At 44.6% G+C, this 16513-nt stretch overlaps 7 protein-coding genes across 7 annotated transcripts; 4 read left to right on the top strand and 3 right to left on the bottom strand.

Annotated features, from left to right (window-relative positions):
- Positions 1-8: 8 nt before the first annotated feature.
- GGI43DRAFT_426329 (glycoside hydrolase superfamily) lies at positions 9-1398 on the bottom strand (the record flags this gene model as incomplete). The annotated part of the gene is made up of 4 exons (XM_083208627.1): positions 9-490; positions 545-963; positions 1022-1268; positions 1320-1398. 4 exons carry the CDS (start codon positions 1396-1398, stop codon positions 9-11), a joined length of 1227 nt encoding a protein of 408 aa, XP_083055455.1.
- A 358-nt stretch (positions 1399-1756) lies between these two features.
- GGI43DRAFT_418293 (FAS1 domain-containing protein) lies at positions 1757-2778 on the top strand. The gene is made up of 3 exons (XM_083207528.1): positions 1757-2045; positions 2105-2415; positions 2468-2778. Exons 1-3 carry the CDS (start codon positions 1838-1840, stop codon positions 2591-2593), a joined length of 645 nt encoding a protein of 214 aa, XP_083055454.1. The 5' UTR covers positions 1757-1837; the 3' UTR covers positions 2594-2778.
- Positions 2779-3387: 609 nt separating this feature from the next.
- On the top strand, positions 3388-5811 carry GGI43DRAFT_418292 (major facilitator superfamily domain-containing protein). Its single transcript, XM_083207527.1, has 5 exons — positions 3388-3851; positions 4037-4263; positions 4321-4399; positions 4450-4923; positions 4974-5811. Exons 1-5 carry the CDS (start codon positions 3555-3557, stop codon positions 5415-5417), a joined length of 1521 nt encoding a protein of 506 aa, XP_083055453.1. The 5' UTR covers positions 3388-3554; the 3' UTR covers positions 5418-5811.
- A 31-nt stretch (positions 5812-5842) lies between these two features.
- GGI43DRAFT_275811 (glycosyl hydrolase) lies at positions 5843-7756 on the bottom strand. Its single transcript, XM_083201151.1, has 3 exons — positions 7366-7756; positions 6851-7279; positions 5843-6778 (listed from the first exon to the last, which is right to left on the bottom strand). The coding sequence occupies exons 1-3, from the start codon at positions 7459-7461 to the stop codon at positions 5939-5941; spliced, it is 1365 nt and encodes a 454-aa protein (XP_083055452.1). The 5' UTR covers positions 7462-7756; the 3' UTR covers positions 5843-5938.
- A 595-nt stretch (positions 7757-8351) lies between these two features.
- GGI43DRAFT_418289 (MDR family NADP-dependent oxidoreductase) lies at positions 8352-9288 on the bottom strand. The gene has a single exon (XM_083207526.1). The coding sequence runs from the start codon at positions 9262-9264 to the stop codon at positions 8389-8391; it is 876 nt and encodes a 291-aa protein (XP_083055451.1). The 5' UTR covers positions 9265-9288; the 3' UTR covers positions 8352-8388.
- A 1668-nt stretch (positions 9289-10956) lies between these two features.
- On the top strand, positions 10957-12434 carry GGI43DRAFT_418287 (class I glutamine amidotransferase-like protein). Its single transcript, XM_083207525.1, has one exon. It carries the CDS (start codon positions 11318-11320, stop codon positions 12197-12199), a length of 882 nt encoding a protein of 293 aa, XP_083055450.1. The 5' UTR covers positions 10957-11317; the 3' UTR covers positions 12200-12434.
- Positions 12435-12996: 562 nt separating this feature from the next.
- On the top strand, positions 12997-15364 carry GGI43DRAFT_426323 (transcription factor domain-containing protein; the record flags this gene model as incomplete). Its single annotated transcript, XM_083208626.1, has 6 exons — positions 12997-13065; positions 13139-13333; positions 13386-13580; positions 13648-14081; positions 14160-15073; positions 15126-15364. The coding sequence occupies 6 exons, from the start codon at positions 12997-12999 to the stop codon at positions 15362-15364; spliced, it is 2046 nt and encodes a 681-aa protein (XP_083055449.1).
- Between the last annotated feature and the right edge of the window lie 1149 nt (positions 15365-16513).

The following is a 16513-nucleotide window of genomic DNA, read 5'->3' as shown; positions in this document are numbered from 1 at the left end:
CTCTTCAGTCATCTTTCTGAGAAAACCAACACTTTTGTCTGGTTCAAAGCTACATTTTCTAGCATGAGTATGTTGCCCCCATAACGGTAATCCTTTCCAGCCCAAACCTCTCTCACAGAATACTTGCCTAACTTGAATCCATTCAATCCAGGCAATTCACTGAGAGGAATTGTGATGTTTGTGGCGTTCAGTCCATAGTTAAGAGCCAATACTACATAGCGTGACTTCCCAGACGCAAGAGGCCCGCCCCAAACTTGGACCTTGCTCTCCGTTGATAGGTCTGGCAGGTAGTTAACTGCTACACCGGCGTCATCCTGAGAGATTGCAATAATCTCTTTGTTCATCAGGATGTTCAGAGACATCTTATTGATCGTGTTGATGTTAGCGCCAATGATCAACGGTGACTTGAGTGCAGCCCAGAAAGAAAAATGGGTCTGCTCTTGATATAAGTTCATGGTTCCAGTACCAATCTCGAGCATGTCCATGTCACCTAGATCAAGTCAAATGATAATTCTTCATTGGATAATCGAGAATTATAACTTACCCCATGACCCAGGTCTCTGAAATCGTGATAATTCCCGCATCTTGCGGATCATTGTCAATACACTAACGCCGGCATAACCGGTATTTAGACAGTAAGCAGATCGACAAACACCACTACTATCTTCGCCAAATGCACTCTTAATGTCACCGGAGATTCTATAGCTATCTGAAAAAGATGCCCAATGCCACGGAAATTGATTTCCCCATTGACAAAGCGAGTAGAAGATGTCGCGACCTGATCGGTTCAAGGCATCACCCATGCGCAGGAAACGCTCTTGAGGAGAAAGTGTGCCTGCTTGGAAGCTGCCGCAGTTATCCAGCTTTAGATAATCTATCGTCCATGACGCGTAAGTAGCAGCATCCCTTTCCTCATAGCCATAGCTTCCAGGGTAAAAGGCACAATCATATATGCCCGAGTCGCTTGAACGGCTCAGTATTAGTAGGTTGAGTCTCGGATAGGTGTAGATCACCGACTCACCTGTATATGCCGATTTTAAGTCCCAAGTGATGCACGAAATCTGCCAGTGCTCTAATGCCATTGGGGAATTTGGTAGAGTTCGGCTGTTGGTGGCCTGAGGAATCTCGCGTGAAAGCTTGCCACCCGTCGTCCAGGTTAACATACTTGTAGCCAGCCTGAGCTAGGCCAGTGTCCACCAGGCTCTTTGCGCTTGACTTGATTAACGTCTCATTTATATTGCTCTTGAATGTGTTCCAGGAATTCCATCCTGGAGAAGTTTAGTTGTTGTTATCCCTGCTATGGTGATAGTTGCACTTACCCATTTGAGGTTTTGCTGGATTTATACTGCCTAAGCATGGTACAGCCAGCAGTCCAACAAATATCGTTGTGACCAACATTGTTGGTGCAGAGACAGGTTTGAATAACTGCGGTCCTAAAGTCTAAAATTTCTGACGGGACATATAATCACTCCCTCAAAAGTACCATATTTCATAGTCACTATTCCTTACCCTTTAGTAGCCACTCTACTCGTATGTCACAATTAGACGACTGGTAATGTTGTTCCTCCTCCTTACCGGGCCTGAAATTGTCCCGAGACGATGAAACTATGCTAAAGTTTCGGCCTTTGGTCCAGACACTTTGAACCTTGTCCGGGGTTTTGCGCGGGGTCTTCCGGGGGTAGAACTCGCTAACCTCCAGCGCTTCTCCGCATACAGTGCATTTGGGGCCAGTTTCCGCCTAAAGACCACTCTTCATCCTGAACCAGCGCCCAGAAGACATTTTTACATATCGATTCCTCTGATATTGGGCAATTCCAAGATACATAACTTGGCAAGCATGGTGAAACGTCACATAGTATTTTTACTCTCCCTCTTGGAAAGTCTCGCCTCCGCTGATATTGTTGATCACGACCCGTTGGAATATTTCCCATCTCCGTCTGGAACTTACATCCCTCCCAGGGACCCCAGTATCAGAACGCTGTTGGACGTTGTTAAGTCAAGAGATGACTTAAGCATATTAGTGGAAGTGCTAAACGAATGCGCTGGTATGCGTAATTGACGCTGTTTCTCGCTGCTTATGATACAGCTGCTGATGAATCAATAGGGTTTACTGAAGCTTTCGATGCGGCTCCTTCTTGGTCTTACACCTTCTTCGCCCCTTCAAACACAGCATTTAAGAATACGGGAGCATACTACTCTACGTTTGCGGCTACCCCAAAGGGTAAATGGTGGCTTGGAAATTTACTACAGCACCACTACGTGCCGAATTCTAAGCTTATGGTCGAGAATTTTAACTCTACGTACACACGCTTTCAGACAGGGACTTTCCTTTTTGTTGGAGCGCAGATCGTTGACGGGACACTTATCCTGAATAGGGTTTCCTCTGTCACTGAAGCGGATATTCCAACTACAAATGTAAGGCAATGGTTTACGCCGTTAAATGTACAAGTTGACTGGTATCTAATAGGGCATCCTCCACATCATCGACCACTTGTTAGATCCTTCAGCGCAGATATTTGAGGTTGACCTGGCAAAAACTAGCCAAGGTTTTATACCGGGAAGCTGCTCAAATCCAGCTTTACCATACTGCTGAGCTTCGCCTATATGCGGAGGAATGCTTGACGGGCTGAAAAAGTGTTGAATGACTAATTGATAGTTGGCCGGGAGGAGGACGTTAAATGTTATTAATGCGCTATTCGCTAATTTCTAGCGTATAGCTACATCTACCTTTTAGTCGTCCTATAAATCACGTCGAGTAGTTCATGCTACCTAGGTATTGATGCTGCTCTTATGCTGTTTACATTTTACTTTTTTTTTTTTTTTTGGCAGCCACTACTATTCGACAAGAAGTTCGTTGTGCACAAAGTGGCAATTGCATGCTTCTCAGTGGCAGTTAACAATGGCTAGCTGGGACGTGTGGCCCTAATAGCCCCAGAGTCGGAATATCCAGAGCTGCCTATTGCTTATGAAGCGGTTACTCTCAAAAATAAGAAAAGGGTTATCTAGTAATAGAGATCAACCTTAGCGAGACCTTCGTTTATCAATAAGCTAGCGAGTTGACCATGATCGAGTGTCAGCGCAAGAAAAATAGAATGAAATTACGATAGTTTAGCAGAAATTGATCCATCATTTACCCAGGAACCACGTTGAAGACACTAGACTGTACTAACCGTCTTGAAAAATATTCCCATTTCACTTCTGAGATTTCTCAAACATTTCCAATATCATTCAGATGCTCTCTTAGGTCCTTTATCCAGAAACAACCGATCGGCTAGAGCTAACCATGCCCAAATTGTAAAGTTTGGCGTATTGTGGGTCAGACATAGCTCGATAGCCATAGGGGTGCGGAGGAAGTCTCGGGAGTGTCCGCTGTCGCCAACTCCACAGTGAATGCGGAGAGATGTGAGATCTTCGCTCGGACTTCCTCGAATATCGTATATCAAGTTGATGTGGCACGAGATTATAGAGATTATGGACAACAGCACACCGTGACCACGCATTCATTAAACAGCCTTAGCCTTTGGACACATTTTCAGGCCAGGCGCAATCCCATCATGACGGGATCCAAAGAGCTCGATGCCTCGCCGATGGGCGACCGCGAGGACGCTGTTAAGGTAGAGGCCAAGGCCGTTGAATATTTTAGCAAAGGAGATGAGGAGACGAGCCGCTATCTTGGCGATACTACAATTGAGATTGATGCAGCTACCAATAAGCGCATATTTTGGAAGATCAACCGTCGTATCCTTGCAATCCAGCTTGTAACATATTTTTGTCAATCCCTGGATAAAGGAACACTTAACTTTTCCTCTATCATGGGTATCCAGAAAGACGCGAATCTCGTGGGCCAACAAGTAAGAGTCCTCGATTTCTTCTTCCTTTTTTCTTTCTTTTCTTCTTCTTTTTGGTCCCCCTCCTTCATCTCTACAAATAGCTTCGTGGTAGTAGATCGAATCCCAAAAAGATTTGCTCTTCGAAACCCCCAATACCTTGTTAAACCACCCATCTTCAAGGAGAATCTGTTAACATCTCTGGGCAGTACTCTTGGCTCGGAACTATTCTCTACATGGGCATTCTCGTTGGCGAGTACCCGCAAAACTTCCTCCTACAGAAGTTACCACTAGCAAAAGTGCTAGCTGTCAATGTCTTTTGCTGGGGCGCTGTCGTGGCTTGCTCCGCTGCTTCATCAAACTTCGCCTCTCTCATGGCTGTGAGATTCTTGCTCGGTTTCTTTGAGAGCTGTATACAGCCGGCAATGATGCTGCTGTGAGTCGCATTTCGTTTTGGCCTTATTCATTCTTCTGCCCTCCTAACAGCTTAAAGTACATCAATGTGGTACACGAGATCAGAACAATCGCTCTTAAACTCTCTGTGGTATTGCATGACGGGATTACAGCTTATGGTAGGTGCAGGCCCGTAATATGTCACGTTTTCCAACTAAAGATGAGACAGGTCGGTGGTCTTCTCGCTTTCGGCGTCTCATATTTCACCAATGGACCGATAAAGAATTGGCAGCTTCTCTTCCTAGTGCTCGGCCTAGCGACTGTCGTTTGGTCTTTTTGCATTGCCATATTCTTGCCTGACAGCCCCATGAAGGCAAAGTGTTACACCGAGGAAGAAAAGAAGCTGATGATTGAACGTGTGCGCGAGAACGAAACGGGCATCCAGAACAAGAAGTACAAGAGGTATCAAGTTGTTGAAGCCCTGACTGATCCATTCGTGTGGTGCTGCACGATGCTCATCACAGTAGCCAACCTCGTCATCGGTGGTCTTGGGGTCTTTTCTAATCTCATCATCAAAGAATTTGGTTTCACTTTACTCCAGACCAATCTCCTAAATATTGCACAAGGCGCAGTTACTATTCTTGTCATGATTGGATCCGCACAGGCCTCTCAAAAGACTGGGCAAACCTGCCTAATAATGCTTGTAAGTCTCGAAATAACATGACCGTAAGGTACATGCTGACCAGCGCATAGCTGTGGACGCTGCCTGCCATTGCCGGCACTATTGTGATTCTTGTCGTCATCCCTAACTCAGGTAATGCTGGAGGTATGCTCATCGCTTTCTATTGCACTCAGTTCTTTCTTGCTCAAGGCAATATGATTATCTCTCTTGTTACGCGAAACATTGCTGGACAAACCAAGAAAGGAGTTACAATGACAATGGTCTTTGTAGGATGGGCTGTCGGTAATATGGTTGCTCCGCAAATCTTCCAACAAAGAGATGCCCCAAGGTACCTCACTGGATTTGTTGTACACTGCGCTATTTACGGGACGTACATTTTCTTGATCGTCTTGACTCGGGTGACACTTATGGCGAGGAACCGCCGCAAGGATGCTCTCTTCGCTGAGATCTCACATGATCTAGCCTTTGAGGATCTAACTGATCAGGAAAACCCCAATTTCCGCTACGTGTACTAGGCTTTAGATGCACGCAGGGACTTCTACTATCAATTACAGTCATATCGCTGAATAACTCCTAATTGTTTAGGATCGCAAGTTGCCTTTTCTTCTTCTTTTTATCCGACTACTAGTTATAGATCAAATCAATGCTTGACACGGCGTTTAAACTATCGGAATCAAGTGAGCTGGCTCTCCTGCTTTGTAGTAGGGTAGGCCCAATAGTTGATATTGAGTCTCAATATATGGCTCACAGCTTCTAACCATTGCATACTGTGTTTGGCATATTTCTTTTTAGAGAATTGATCTAGATTGATGTGCAAATCATATTTTAATCTTCTGGCCAACATATATCTTTTCTTGTAATAGAAACAAGCCACTAGGCATGAAGATCCGAAGAACAGTAGGGATCAAATGGCACACATACGACGTCTAATAGAATACTAGCTCTGGGTACTAATTCCACCTTCTTCAATTTAGACTATGTGATTTTTATGTTTTTGCCTCCTATCAACTCACCATACCATTAAAGTCCTACTATTTTATGATACAGGAACGATCAATCGATCGATATCGGCCGCGTAAGTGGCATTTCCAGCACCACCGAATGTCAGGATATTGTTTCCTTTTTGAAGAATTGTGTGCAGGGTACTATTAGAGACACCAGAGCCACTCGGCAGGTACTCGAGCTTGACAGGAGTGATACCGTTGACAACAACTGCGCCAAATCTTGGTGTCGAATCACCGTTCCTATATTGTATGGTGATTGTTGTCACGGTATCATCGTTGCTCCATATCTGATCGAAAGTAACCGTACCATTTGATGGGCCTCCCAACCATCCCGCCGATCCAGCGCCCGAGCAGCTTGAGCAGCTGACAGTCTGTGCTCCATTGGCATATGTGCCTGTTTCACCTTCGTAGTAGTTATTTGGAGGAGATAGTGTCCAAGAGCCTTGTGCCATTGCTTCGCTTACGTTAGGGACCCAGCTGGGAAAATATGCCATATTCGCAGATGCCTCAGATATGTTGAGTGGAAGCCAGATGTAAGAGCTGCTGCCAAGGTTGCTTGGGACCCAGCGATCACCAAGATAGAAGGCCTCAGAGTCGCTGATCTTCAGCACGTAATTGGTCTGAGACTGATAGGTAAGTGTCCCGCTCTGGGCGAAAATTGTCCAAGGGCTCCAAGGCCCTGTAATTGATGTTGATGTTGCAAACACGTTGTCGTTTGGCGTCCATCCAGTCAGATGGCTACCAAACATATAATAACGGTTGTTCATTTTGAGCATAGCTGGCGCTTCAATATGGTCTGGCCATAGGTACGTCGCATTGACGACTGTTAGATAGTCATCAGATAGACGGTCGATGCGAAGGCCATTAGCTCGCTACATTGTTACATCAACAGTTATTTCACCTCGTTACAATGATTTGTAAAATTTCGAAAGGAGAGAACATACATCTTCTGATAGCAGGTACGCCGTCCCATCGTCATCTTGAAACAGACCCATATCTCGACTCTGAAAGCCTAGTGGCTGGAAGCTAGTGAGATATTCATACTTGCCGCAAACTGTATCACCGACAGCGACGCCGACTTTTGCCTCGCTATAGCTACTGCTGTCAATGTGCATCCACATTACATACTTCCCCGTGCGCTCATTCCACAGCACCTTGGGCCTTTCGACAACACGACTGGATCCTAAGTCGCCAGTGGTATTAGTGAGCGAGAGTAGTGCGCCCAGGTAGTCCCACTGCACCAAATCTTTCGATGAATAACAGTTGATGTTCTGGAATGCAGCCCCGTTCGTGTGATCCTCGCCCACCAAGTAAAAGGTATCGTCGACTTTGATGAGACCCCCGCCATGCGCCTGCATGTGTAAGCCGTTGGACTAATCATCACCTGTTAGTGAAACTCAAGAAACAAGATTCTTTTTTACGGGTAATAAGAGGAGTGATAGGTAAAGGAGAGACATGCTGCTGTCCATGTTGCCCCAGGTATGATCTGTAGAGTCGCGCTCGTAGCTTGAGCGCAGGCCAGAAGACCACCCCAAAAGCCCAATCGAAATTGCATGCTAAGGATGGTGTATGCAAGCTATAGGTTGCGAAAATGATAACTTTCAAAAACCCCTATTGTCATAGGAATGGATCAATTTGAATAGGTATAGGATAATTATCTCTTTCAAATCCAACTATGAAATTTAAAGCACCGTACCACTATTTAGCACCCCGCACAGCTACGTACTGTGAAGTAAAGCTTACAAAAATTAGGTGGTCTATCTTAGGGAATTCGGACTATGTCGCGGAGTTGTCAAGAAGCCGGGCTGTCCACAGAAAAAGTCTCCCGCAATGCGACAAGGATATTAAGCGGCCGAATGAGAAGCGCCGGCTTCCTGGTTACTGTATTGAGAGAAGGGGAGAAGTGTTAGCTAGCGGCAAGAATAGTTAGTTGCAACAACTACTGTTACATTCTGGAGTAGTATTGGATGTAATAAATGAATAAATAGCTTCATAATAATAGGCTAATAAGTGGACATTATGCTAATCTATTTCTTCATATTCTCCAGGCTTGCTATCGCAATTACAAAAGGCAAGTTGTAATATAAATGATATAACTGTGACTTTATTTTTAGAAATTATTTGTAGTCGCCTTTACAATTTATCATGTAGCCAAATAAATGAGTAATTTTTGTAGTTAGAAGCCAAAACCAAGTCATTACACAAAATACTAGAAAATTGCCTGTAACAGGAATGAGTGTAAGCTTGTTTGTGTCAATTCATGGGTTAAGTTTATTGATTAATTATAATTTCCTTTGTATGTCAGAGAGTGGGCAAATGATTCAATTCGTTTGTAGATTGTATTAATCACATCTTCGGATAGCTAAATTTTAAATTCGCTTCTCTGTCTCTCACTTTTTGCTATCAACTCTGCCTTGGGCTCAGAGCCTTCACATGTGGTTCGGTATAAGCTCTATCAAGGAAGTATCTCATTTACAAGAATTTAAAACTTTAAAACAGCCTTTCCCATATTATTTCCATGAAAGATTCCAACGAGACCCTCCGCTGCATTCTCAATACCCTCCGTGTCGTGGATAAGAGCCTTGAATGATCCATCTTTGATCCACCGCTGGAGACGGTCTTGATGTTCCTTAGCGTACTTGTCACCCATACCTGCATCGCCGACGATGAACCCTCGCATAGTCAGACGTTTGAATAGCACATTGCTAATGTTTTTAATAGGATATGACGCCGTATTATATTGTGAAATCATACCACAGACAATCACACGACCGAAATCCTTCAACACGTCAAGGGCGGCTTCCAGATGTTCACCCCCAACATTTTCGTAGTAAATGTCGATTCCGCCTGGTGCAAGCCGGGCCAGTGCATCTGCAGGCTTTTCCTTCTTGTAGTTGAAGCCTCCATCGAAGTTAAGGTCATGGGTTATGTAATCGAGCTTCTCGTCGGACCCAACGCTCCCAATAACTTTCAACCCTTCATGTTTTGCGAGCTGACCAACTAATTGGCCAACAGCACCGCTGGCAGCAGAAACAAAAATCGTCTCTCCTTTCTGTGGCTTTCCTATCTCAAATAATGAAGAGTACGCTGTAAGGCCTGGCATACCAAGAGCCCCCAGAAACACGCGGATATCATCGATGCCGAGGGGATTCTCAAGTCGACGAAGTTTGGTCGCATGACTACCATCCAATGTGTTAAATTGCTGAATGGGGAGGTGGCCAATCACAAGATCTCCTTCCTGAAAAGCCGAAGTGTTGGATCGCAGCACTTTGGCGATGGTAGCACTTTCGATTGGCTGATTGAGCGCAAAGGCCGGCGAATATGATTTGACTTCTGCAGGCCGCATACGAGGACGCATGTAAGGATCAAAGCTACTATAAAGAGATTTTAGGACAAGGCCGTTTGGAGGTGCTGCATTCTCCGCATTGTCGTCCACTGGCTCAACAACAAGATGTTCCCCAGGGACAGGAAAGCCCGAAGGAATTTTCTTGAAAATAAGAGCTTTGTTTTGCATATCGATGAGTTGTAAGGGATATTTGGCTTGAATTGGGCAGAAAAGTGAACGACTATCAAGAAATATTATTTCTAGTTATATTACAAGATGCCGTTTTTGGTGTTCGGACTTTATTGCATCCATATTTAAAGCCGATGACAATTACAAAGCAAAGAGTATCAAGTGGCGTCAATTACGTCGAACAGGGCCAATTAGCATTACCAATCTAACTAAAGGCTATCAAGAGCCATTGAGGAGCTCCGACGGAGATTGAAGATCGATGTAATGAGACGAGATTTCTTCGATGGCTCTTACATAGACACACCCCATCCGACTCAATTCTTTTTCATCTCATAAATCTACATGCGTAATTTAACAACTGTTACGTACGTTGCAGAATATACGCTTGATTATACGCTAATCGTGGCCTCGTCGCCTAAAGCTCTCAACTAATTCCAACTGCCTACTTTCCCCTCCTTCGGAGCCTTAGGATACTTTTATCGTCTCGAGCGGACGTGTTGTTATACGACGACGAGTCCGGTAAGAGTCTGCATTACCGCTGAAGCTGTCTTCAATGTATCCGATGTTCTTCTTGTATTTAGATTGGTTATCGCCGTACCAAATCTTGTATATTACTGGCCAAAAGACAGCCAGGGGCGACATTTCAGACATAATTATGGTATGACGCTTGACATAAATCCAGATAGATCAATAGATGTTCGAGTTATTACGAGCCAAACGGCAGATTATAGGATGCATGCTAAAAGTGGCGAGTAATGAGTTTTCTGTGGCTACCTCGGAATATAATCCCAAGTCGATTGGTTCGTCTCGAACCTGGCGAGTATTTGGACCTAAAGACCTAATCGCCAGATTTATTGGGCATCAGAGGCCTTATGGGGCTAGGAACTAGGGAGCTAAAACTTTACGAATCTCTCCTTACACTATTAATTAAGTAATGTATGGCGCTTTAATAATATAGAAATGTTAGGAAATTTTATACCAACAATACTTCTTACGAATACTCTATGCCAGGCAAACAGAGCTCCGATGGAAGAAAGCTAGCGCTATAACATTTGGCAACAGACAGACACCTTCCGTCGGAGCGAAAAGGATGTGATCTAAATTGCCTGCCCCACCATTAAAGCTGAACAATAACTGCGTGGGATGGGCCCAATTTAGTATACACTGACAAAAAAAAAAATTAAATATCTGAATCCCTAACTGATACATGTACATTATACGAGTATAATATTATTGATATTTGCGAGCTAATTCAAATGACGAAAGCATTCATATCGAGAGACCTGAATTTAAGAATATCAGAACTTTATAAATGTAGATTGAAGACAACTTGTATAGGTATGCTGCAACGAGATCGGCGACTAGGATCCGAAGCTCCGCAATTAACAGACGATGGAGTGTATTAGATGCGTCCCAGACTCGGAAGTGTTCCGTCGGAAGGAGGGTACCCCGCGTGGCAGAATACTCCCGTGCAAAGAGTGAAGAAGGTTAGAATAGGAGGATTATCTAGGCTAAGTTCTAGGCTTTAGGGGGGGCGTGGGCGTAATCTCTACGTCACTTCTAGCCCTTTATTCTCTCTATGTGATCCAATTTGTTTATTTGCTACCCTACCTTGCCAATTTGCCTACCTGGATCTGTGGCATTGGTGTAAATCGGATCGCCCGGCTACAAGATTTGGCTAACTATCCCCTCAGAGTGCAAGCACTGAAGTTAGAACACACCCCCTCACTTTCCGCAGCTTCCTACATATATTTTCAGTATCTTGTTTAGCCCAACCGCTTTGACTTATAAAGGAAGACTATCCCATCATCAATAAGCATTATAAGCCCTGATAACACGAGATCTTTAATATTTCAACAAAAGAGAATAGCTTCTCAGCAACAGTTTTCTAATCATAATGGCCAACTCATCTGATCGCAAACCCGTTCGAGACACAGCTGAGGCTGATGCTTGGTTCCCATCCCCTTATTCTCTTACACAATACACTGCACCCAAGACGGATTTTGATGGCGCACACTATCCTAACGCATACAAGGGCGGTCAATGGAAGGTGCTCTTGATTGCGACACAGGAGCGTTACCTCAAGATGGCAAATGGGGAATTTTTTTCGACAGGCAATCACCCTGTGGAGATGCTTTTGCCTATGATTCATCTTGATGCTGCAGGATTCGACATTGATATTGCTACGCTTTCAGGCGACCCTGTTAAATTGGAGATGTGGGCTTTCCCTAACGAGGATGAGTCGGTCAAAGCTATATACGAGAAGTACAAGGAAAAAATCCGAAGCCCACTCAATCTTCACGACATATGGGGCAAAGGCTTTACCAAGAACACTCCCTACCTTGCTGTGTTTATTCCTGGCGGCCACGGCGTCCTAAACGGTATTCCCTTTTCGGCAACTGTTGGAAATGTTCTTCGGTGGGCTCATGAGAACCAACGTTATTTCATTACACTCTGTCACGGGCCAGCCAGCATGCTCGCCGCCGATGTTGGAAAACCTGAGGGTAGCAAGTTTATCTACGAGGGTTACCAAGTCGACGTTTTTCCGGATACCCTGGATGACCAGGCAAATGTCGAAATTGGCTATATTCCGGGCAAAATGGAATGGTATGTCGGCGAGCGGCTCCGAAAGCTCGGCGTCACACCGCTCAATAGAGGCATAGACGGCGCTACTTATCGCGATAGACTTGTGCTGACTGGCGACTCTCCATTGGCATCGAATAATCTTGGAAAATTGGCCGCCAATACACTTCTCCAAGAGGTTGCTCAACTTTCATAATTCTCCTCTTGTGCATGTCCATCAACAAAGTGCGTGAAGGGAATGTGAAAATGGGTGCAGGGAGATTATTTGGGTTGGTATATAGGCAATACTGATGATCGGTGAGAGTGTAGGTGTTGGCATGAACTCTCGGTGTCTTTATCATGATGCTTATATAAATAAAGTTCCCTACTATAGGTTGTTGAATCTCTATTTAATTGACCTGCATCCTATGGATATGGTGCAAATATCTTCACGTTGAATGTTTCTTCGACTGTGAGCTGAATTTTATGCCAACTCAATTATTTTTTCACAACGTGCATGCTGTAGATTAATTATAGCATTGTATGCATTGTGTTTGGAAGAGCTCTATTATGAAAATTAGGTGCCATCTGATCATTATGTATTGCACATGGCGCGATCATAACATTCTGGCTGGCCATATGTCGGATGTCTAATCATATTCAGCTGTAATTCGACACTCGGAATCCCGATTCCAGAGCATGAAAGTGCATGATGGCATGTGATATTACTTCTTTCCATTGGCTAAAATCGCTTCAGGCTTCTCTTCTTGCTTCTTACACTTGAGCATTGTTCCTATGCATGCCGACCTCTACCTTAGAATTGTAGTGATATACACGTACCAAAGATTTCACGCTGTGTGTAGTCATGACTAACGGCTAGCTGTGACGTCGCCCTAAGGTGGGGTCATTTGTAGCGTCTTCGCTCTAAGAATTCAATGGAGAATCCATCCAACATTTACTGTTTGGATCCAACTTTGCAAAGTTGTGCATTTCCGTCGGAAGGCTTTCATCAGGATGATCGCGCCCCGGAAGCGACGAAAAGTCTCTTCGGCCTGTCAAAGGTGCCGCGAACGAAAACTCGGTGTACGTCTTTTTTTATTTATTTTTTACCTCGTGTAAGCCTGATTCTTTCAGCTAGATATTAATAGGCTTGCAGTGCGATACAGAGAGGCCGTGTCAATTATGTATTCGTGCAGGCGTTGAATGCGTTCCTCGAAATGTCGGGACAACAGATACAGTAACACCTGCTAAAAGGGATAGCGATTCCCATAAAAATGATCAGACTAATCGCCTTGGCTCCGAGGATACAGTCATCGCTCCGGAGTCAAATATTTTAAACTTAACTACAATGGTGAGATATAATCTCGATAAATTATGATGAAATACTAAGGATGAATTTATAGATGTTTGTCGAAACAGGCTCAAACCTGTACCTGGAACATGACACATCTGCCTTGCCTGGTGGTGCTAAGCCAATAAATCCCGATCTCCCAGTTCCCGGAAGTTGGCGGGATCTGGTTGGAGTAGAGCTGCCTCCAGATGATGTGCTGGACAACATTGTGAGGAGCTTTTTTCTCTCTGTTGACTGGTTCATGATGGTAAGGTTTTCGGACCTGTTACGCATACGCATATCTTCTTATCTTCCAGATCTGACCCAGCCCTTAGGTCTTTCACGAAGAATCGTTCAAAGGCAGATATAAAGAGTTCCTCCATCAACAGTCAGCCTCCCACGACAGCGACTTCGTTTGGATATGTATGCTAGTAATAGCACTTGGAGCTCACTACATGGCATTGGCGCCACCTTCAAACCAAAACGCTGTCAATTATCGGCAGCTTGCCAAAGACCTTCTAGCGAATATCGAAACCCGTTTCCTACAAATAGTTAACTGCTCTACGTTGGAGACAGTTCAAATATGCATTTTACTTGGCAGCTTTTTTCTATTCAACGGTCGACCCAATGCAGGATTGGGCATTTCAGGTAGCGGCGTTAAGATTGCCCAAGTCATTGGGTTACATCGCGAGAGCCTATGGAAAGATATTTCCTTGGCTGAACGGGAAGAGAGGCGACGGACTTGGTGGGCTTTGGATGTATTCGATAAGTAAGCTACAGTCTCACCTGCTTTTCTCTCAATTACCATGTTAACTTAACTCATTTGTAACTAATGACTGCCACCCAGATACGCAGCTATTGCCTTTGGTCGACCATGCATTATTGACGACTCTGATTGTGATGTTGGCATGGTGTCTGATATCCAGTTAGGCCAACAGATGAATGCAGAAGATTCCCTGATAGTGTATCACCAATGGAAGTTCCAACTTTATAGAATAATGGGACTATTTCTCGGACGACGAAGGCAACAAAAACGAGCTGAAACTGTTTATACTATTCATCAACAGCTCCTCCAATGGCGGAAGGACCTGCCCGAAAGTCTCCAGTTAGAAAGCTATGACCAAGATTCAGAACATATATCTCTACTCCAGATGCAGGCATTGAACCTTCAGCTTACATACGACAACTTACAAATCATTCTTCATCGTACCGCGGCCTTCCAATACAATGATAAAGAATGCAAATTTAGATCATCCAGTACGAGAAACAACACCTCTCTCCAACAGCTCCTTGATTCTGCAATGGAAATATCCGAGTTATATAAATATTCATCCACTTTGCATGCCTCTAGACGAACACACGCTGATATGCATATTGGAATAACTCTTTTTACTGCTGGAGTGGTACTTTGTGCTATATGCCTTTCACATCCAATCACAGCAATAAGTTCTAGGGCAAAAACAGGAGTTATGCATATTATTCGCATGTGCCGCAACGCCTCCTCTTCCAACCAGCATCTTATTTCCACACAGAGTCTCTCCATTTTGGACAGCCTTGTTACTGTTGTATTACGGCTGGAAACTGACCTGATAATTGGAAGGACTAACCATCCCGCTGTAGTAAGCTTCGATCAACATAGATCTTCCAGGTCGATTGAGGATATAATGCCCATTGTTGGGCCAGCTACACCCAGAATCGATGAAGCAAATTTGCGACATAATTCTACTGGCGGTGAGAGTTTATTTCAACCAATTCGAGAAGGTAAGAGAAATCTGCCGAGATTTGGTATGGAACTGATTGAAGCACTGTGTAGTTTTTGGTCGTCATATTTCTCAATCAACACCTATGTCGTCCGCGTCCCGAGACAGGGTAGAAAACATTGAAGCTACTAAAGAGATATTGCAACAACCAACTTTGGAAGCAGCCAATACATTCGACTGGAACGGAGATCTATCATTCTTAGTAGATTCGGACCTTCTGGATGCAAGTCAGCTATGGCTATGGGCAGATAACTTGAATTATGACTCATTGAATGACATTCATAATAAATAGTTTTAACCCTGCTTTCTATTGTGGATTTTCTGGATCCTATTTGAATTGAGATTGGTCGCTTAATAGTTCCCATCGCCAGTACGTGTTTGCTGTGGTAAGAGCAATGATACAGCTATGAAGGACGGTGGTGATGAGCTTTATTGTGAACGAGTGTACGCGTCGAGTTTTGCTGACTAACTTCTAAGTTTGGGGTAAAAATTGATTAGCTGTTGTGAAGATGAGCGAATAGACTAGGTAAACAGGTGGTAAAGAAGCAGAAACGAGGGGAGACAGCCAAGGCAATGACTCAACGAATCCGTACCTAGCAGAGAGAGATTAAAAAATGGTCACGCGATGAGAATCGGGCAGAATAAGAGGCAGTAGAGATTTTTTACCAACACAAGGTTGCATTCTTGATGGATAAGCTGAATAAAAGACTTTTTGTTAACTCTAATTCTCATCTTCCTTTCCTGGTTTTGAGGCCCGGTTGCACAGCTTTTTTGATAAAAGCTCGGGTCGGTACCTGCATGCACCTCGTGGGCTACAAAGTTCTCACTCTCGATGAGGCTCATTTTCTGCAAAATCTTTGTGCGTGCTACCTACTGAATGAAGCCAAGTTTAGTACCCTTATTCCTTTGAAGGCTTGAGTCAATGCGGTTGGTCGAGCACCTTGAAAATGAATCTTGCCTGCGCCACGCCTTGGCCAATTTGCAAAGGTTCGGAAGTGCCTGGATGCGGCTAACGCGTGACGGGTGAAGGGGGCTTTTAGCTTTTAGTGGGATGCGCGCTAAAGCATCCCCTGGGAAATCTGCCACCACCCGAGCTGCGGGCTGTGATGTGCACTTTGAGCCGTCCAGAGCATGTGCTCAGTGCCCGGCATCATCCTTAGGGTGTCCTAAAAGCGGCTCAACTCTTCTGGACCCTCGCGCCACTTTTATTCACCATGCAGATATAGCATCGATAATCCGTTTGCGCAATCACCGACTTCATTTTCACCTAAATATATGTATACATATAATATATTTGTTGTAGCAATATTATATATAACATAGCCAGTCTTACCAGACCGACTGGTGGGGGGGGGGGGGGGGGGGGGGGGGGGGCTGGCGGGGCGGGGGGGGGGGGGGGGGGGGGGGGGGGGGGGCGGGGGGGGGGGGGGGGGGGGGGGGT

Source organism: Trichoderma evansii (assembly GCF_050947405.1).
Source record: "Trichoderma evansii strain SZMC 28006 chromosome Unknown GGI43scaffold_35, whole genome shotgun sequence".
Lineage (NCBI taxonomy): Eukaryota > Fungi > Ascomycota > Sordariomycetes > Hypocreales > Hypocreaceae > Trichoderma > Trichoderma evansii.
This window is presented reverse-complemented; position numbering and strand designations above follow the sequence as displayed.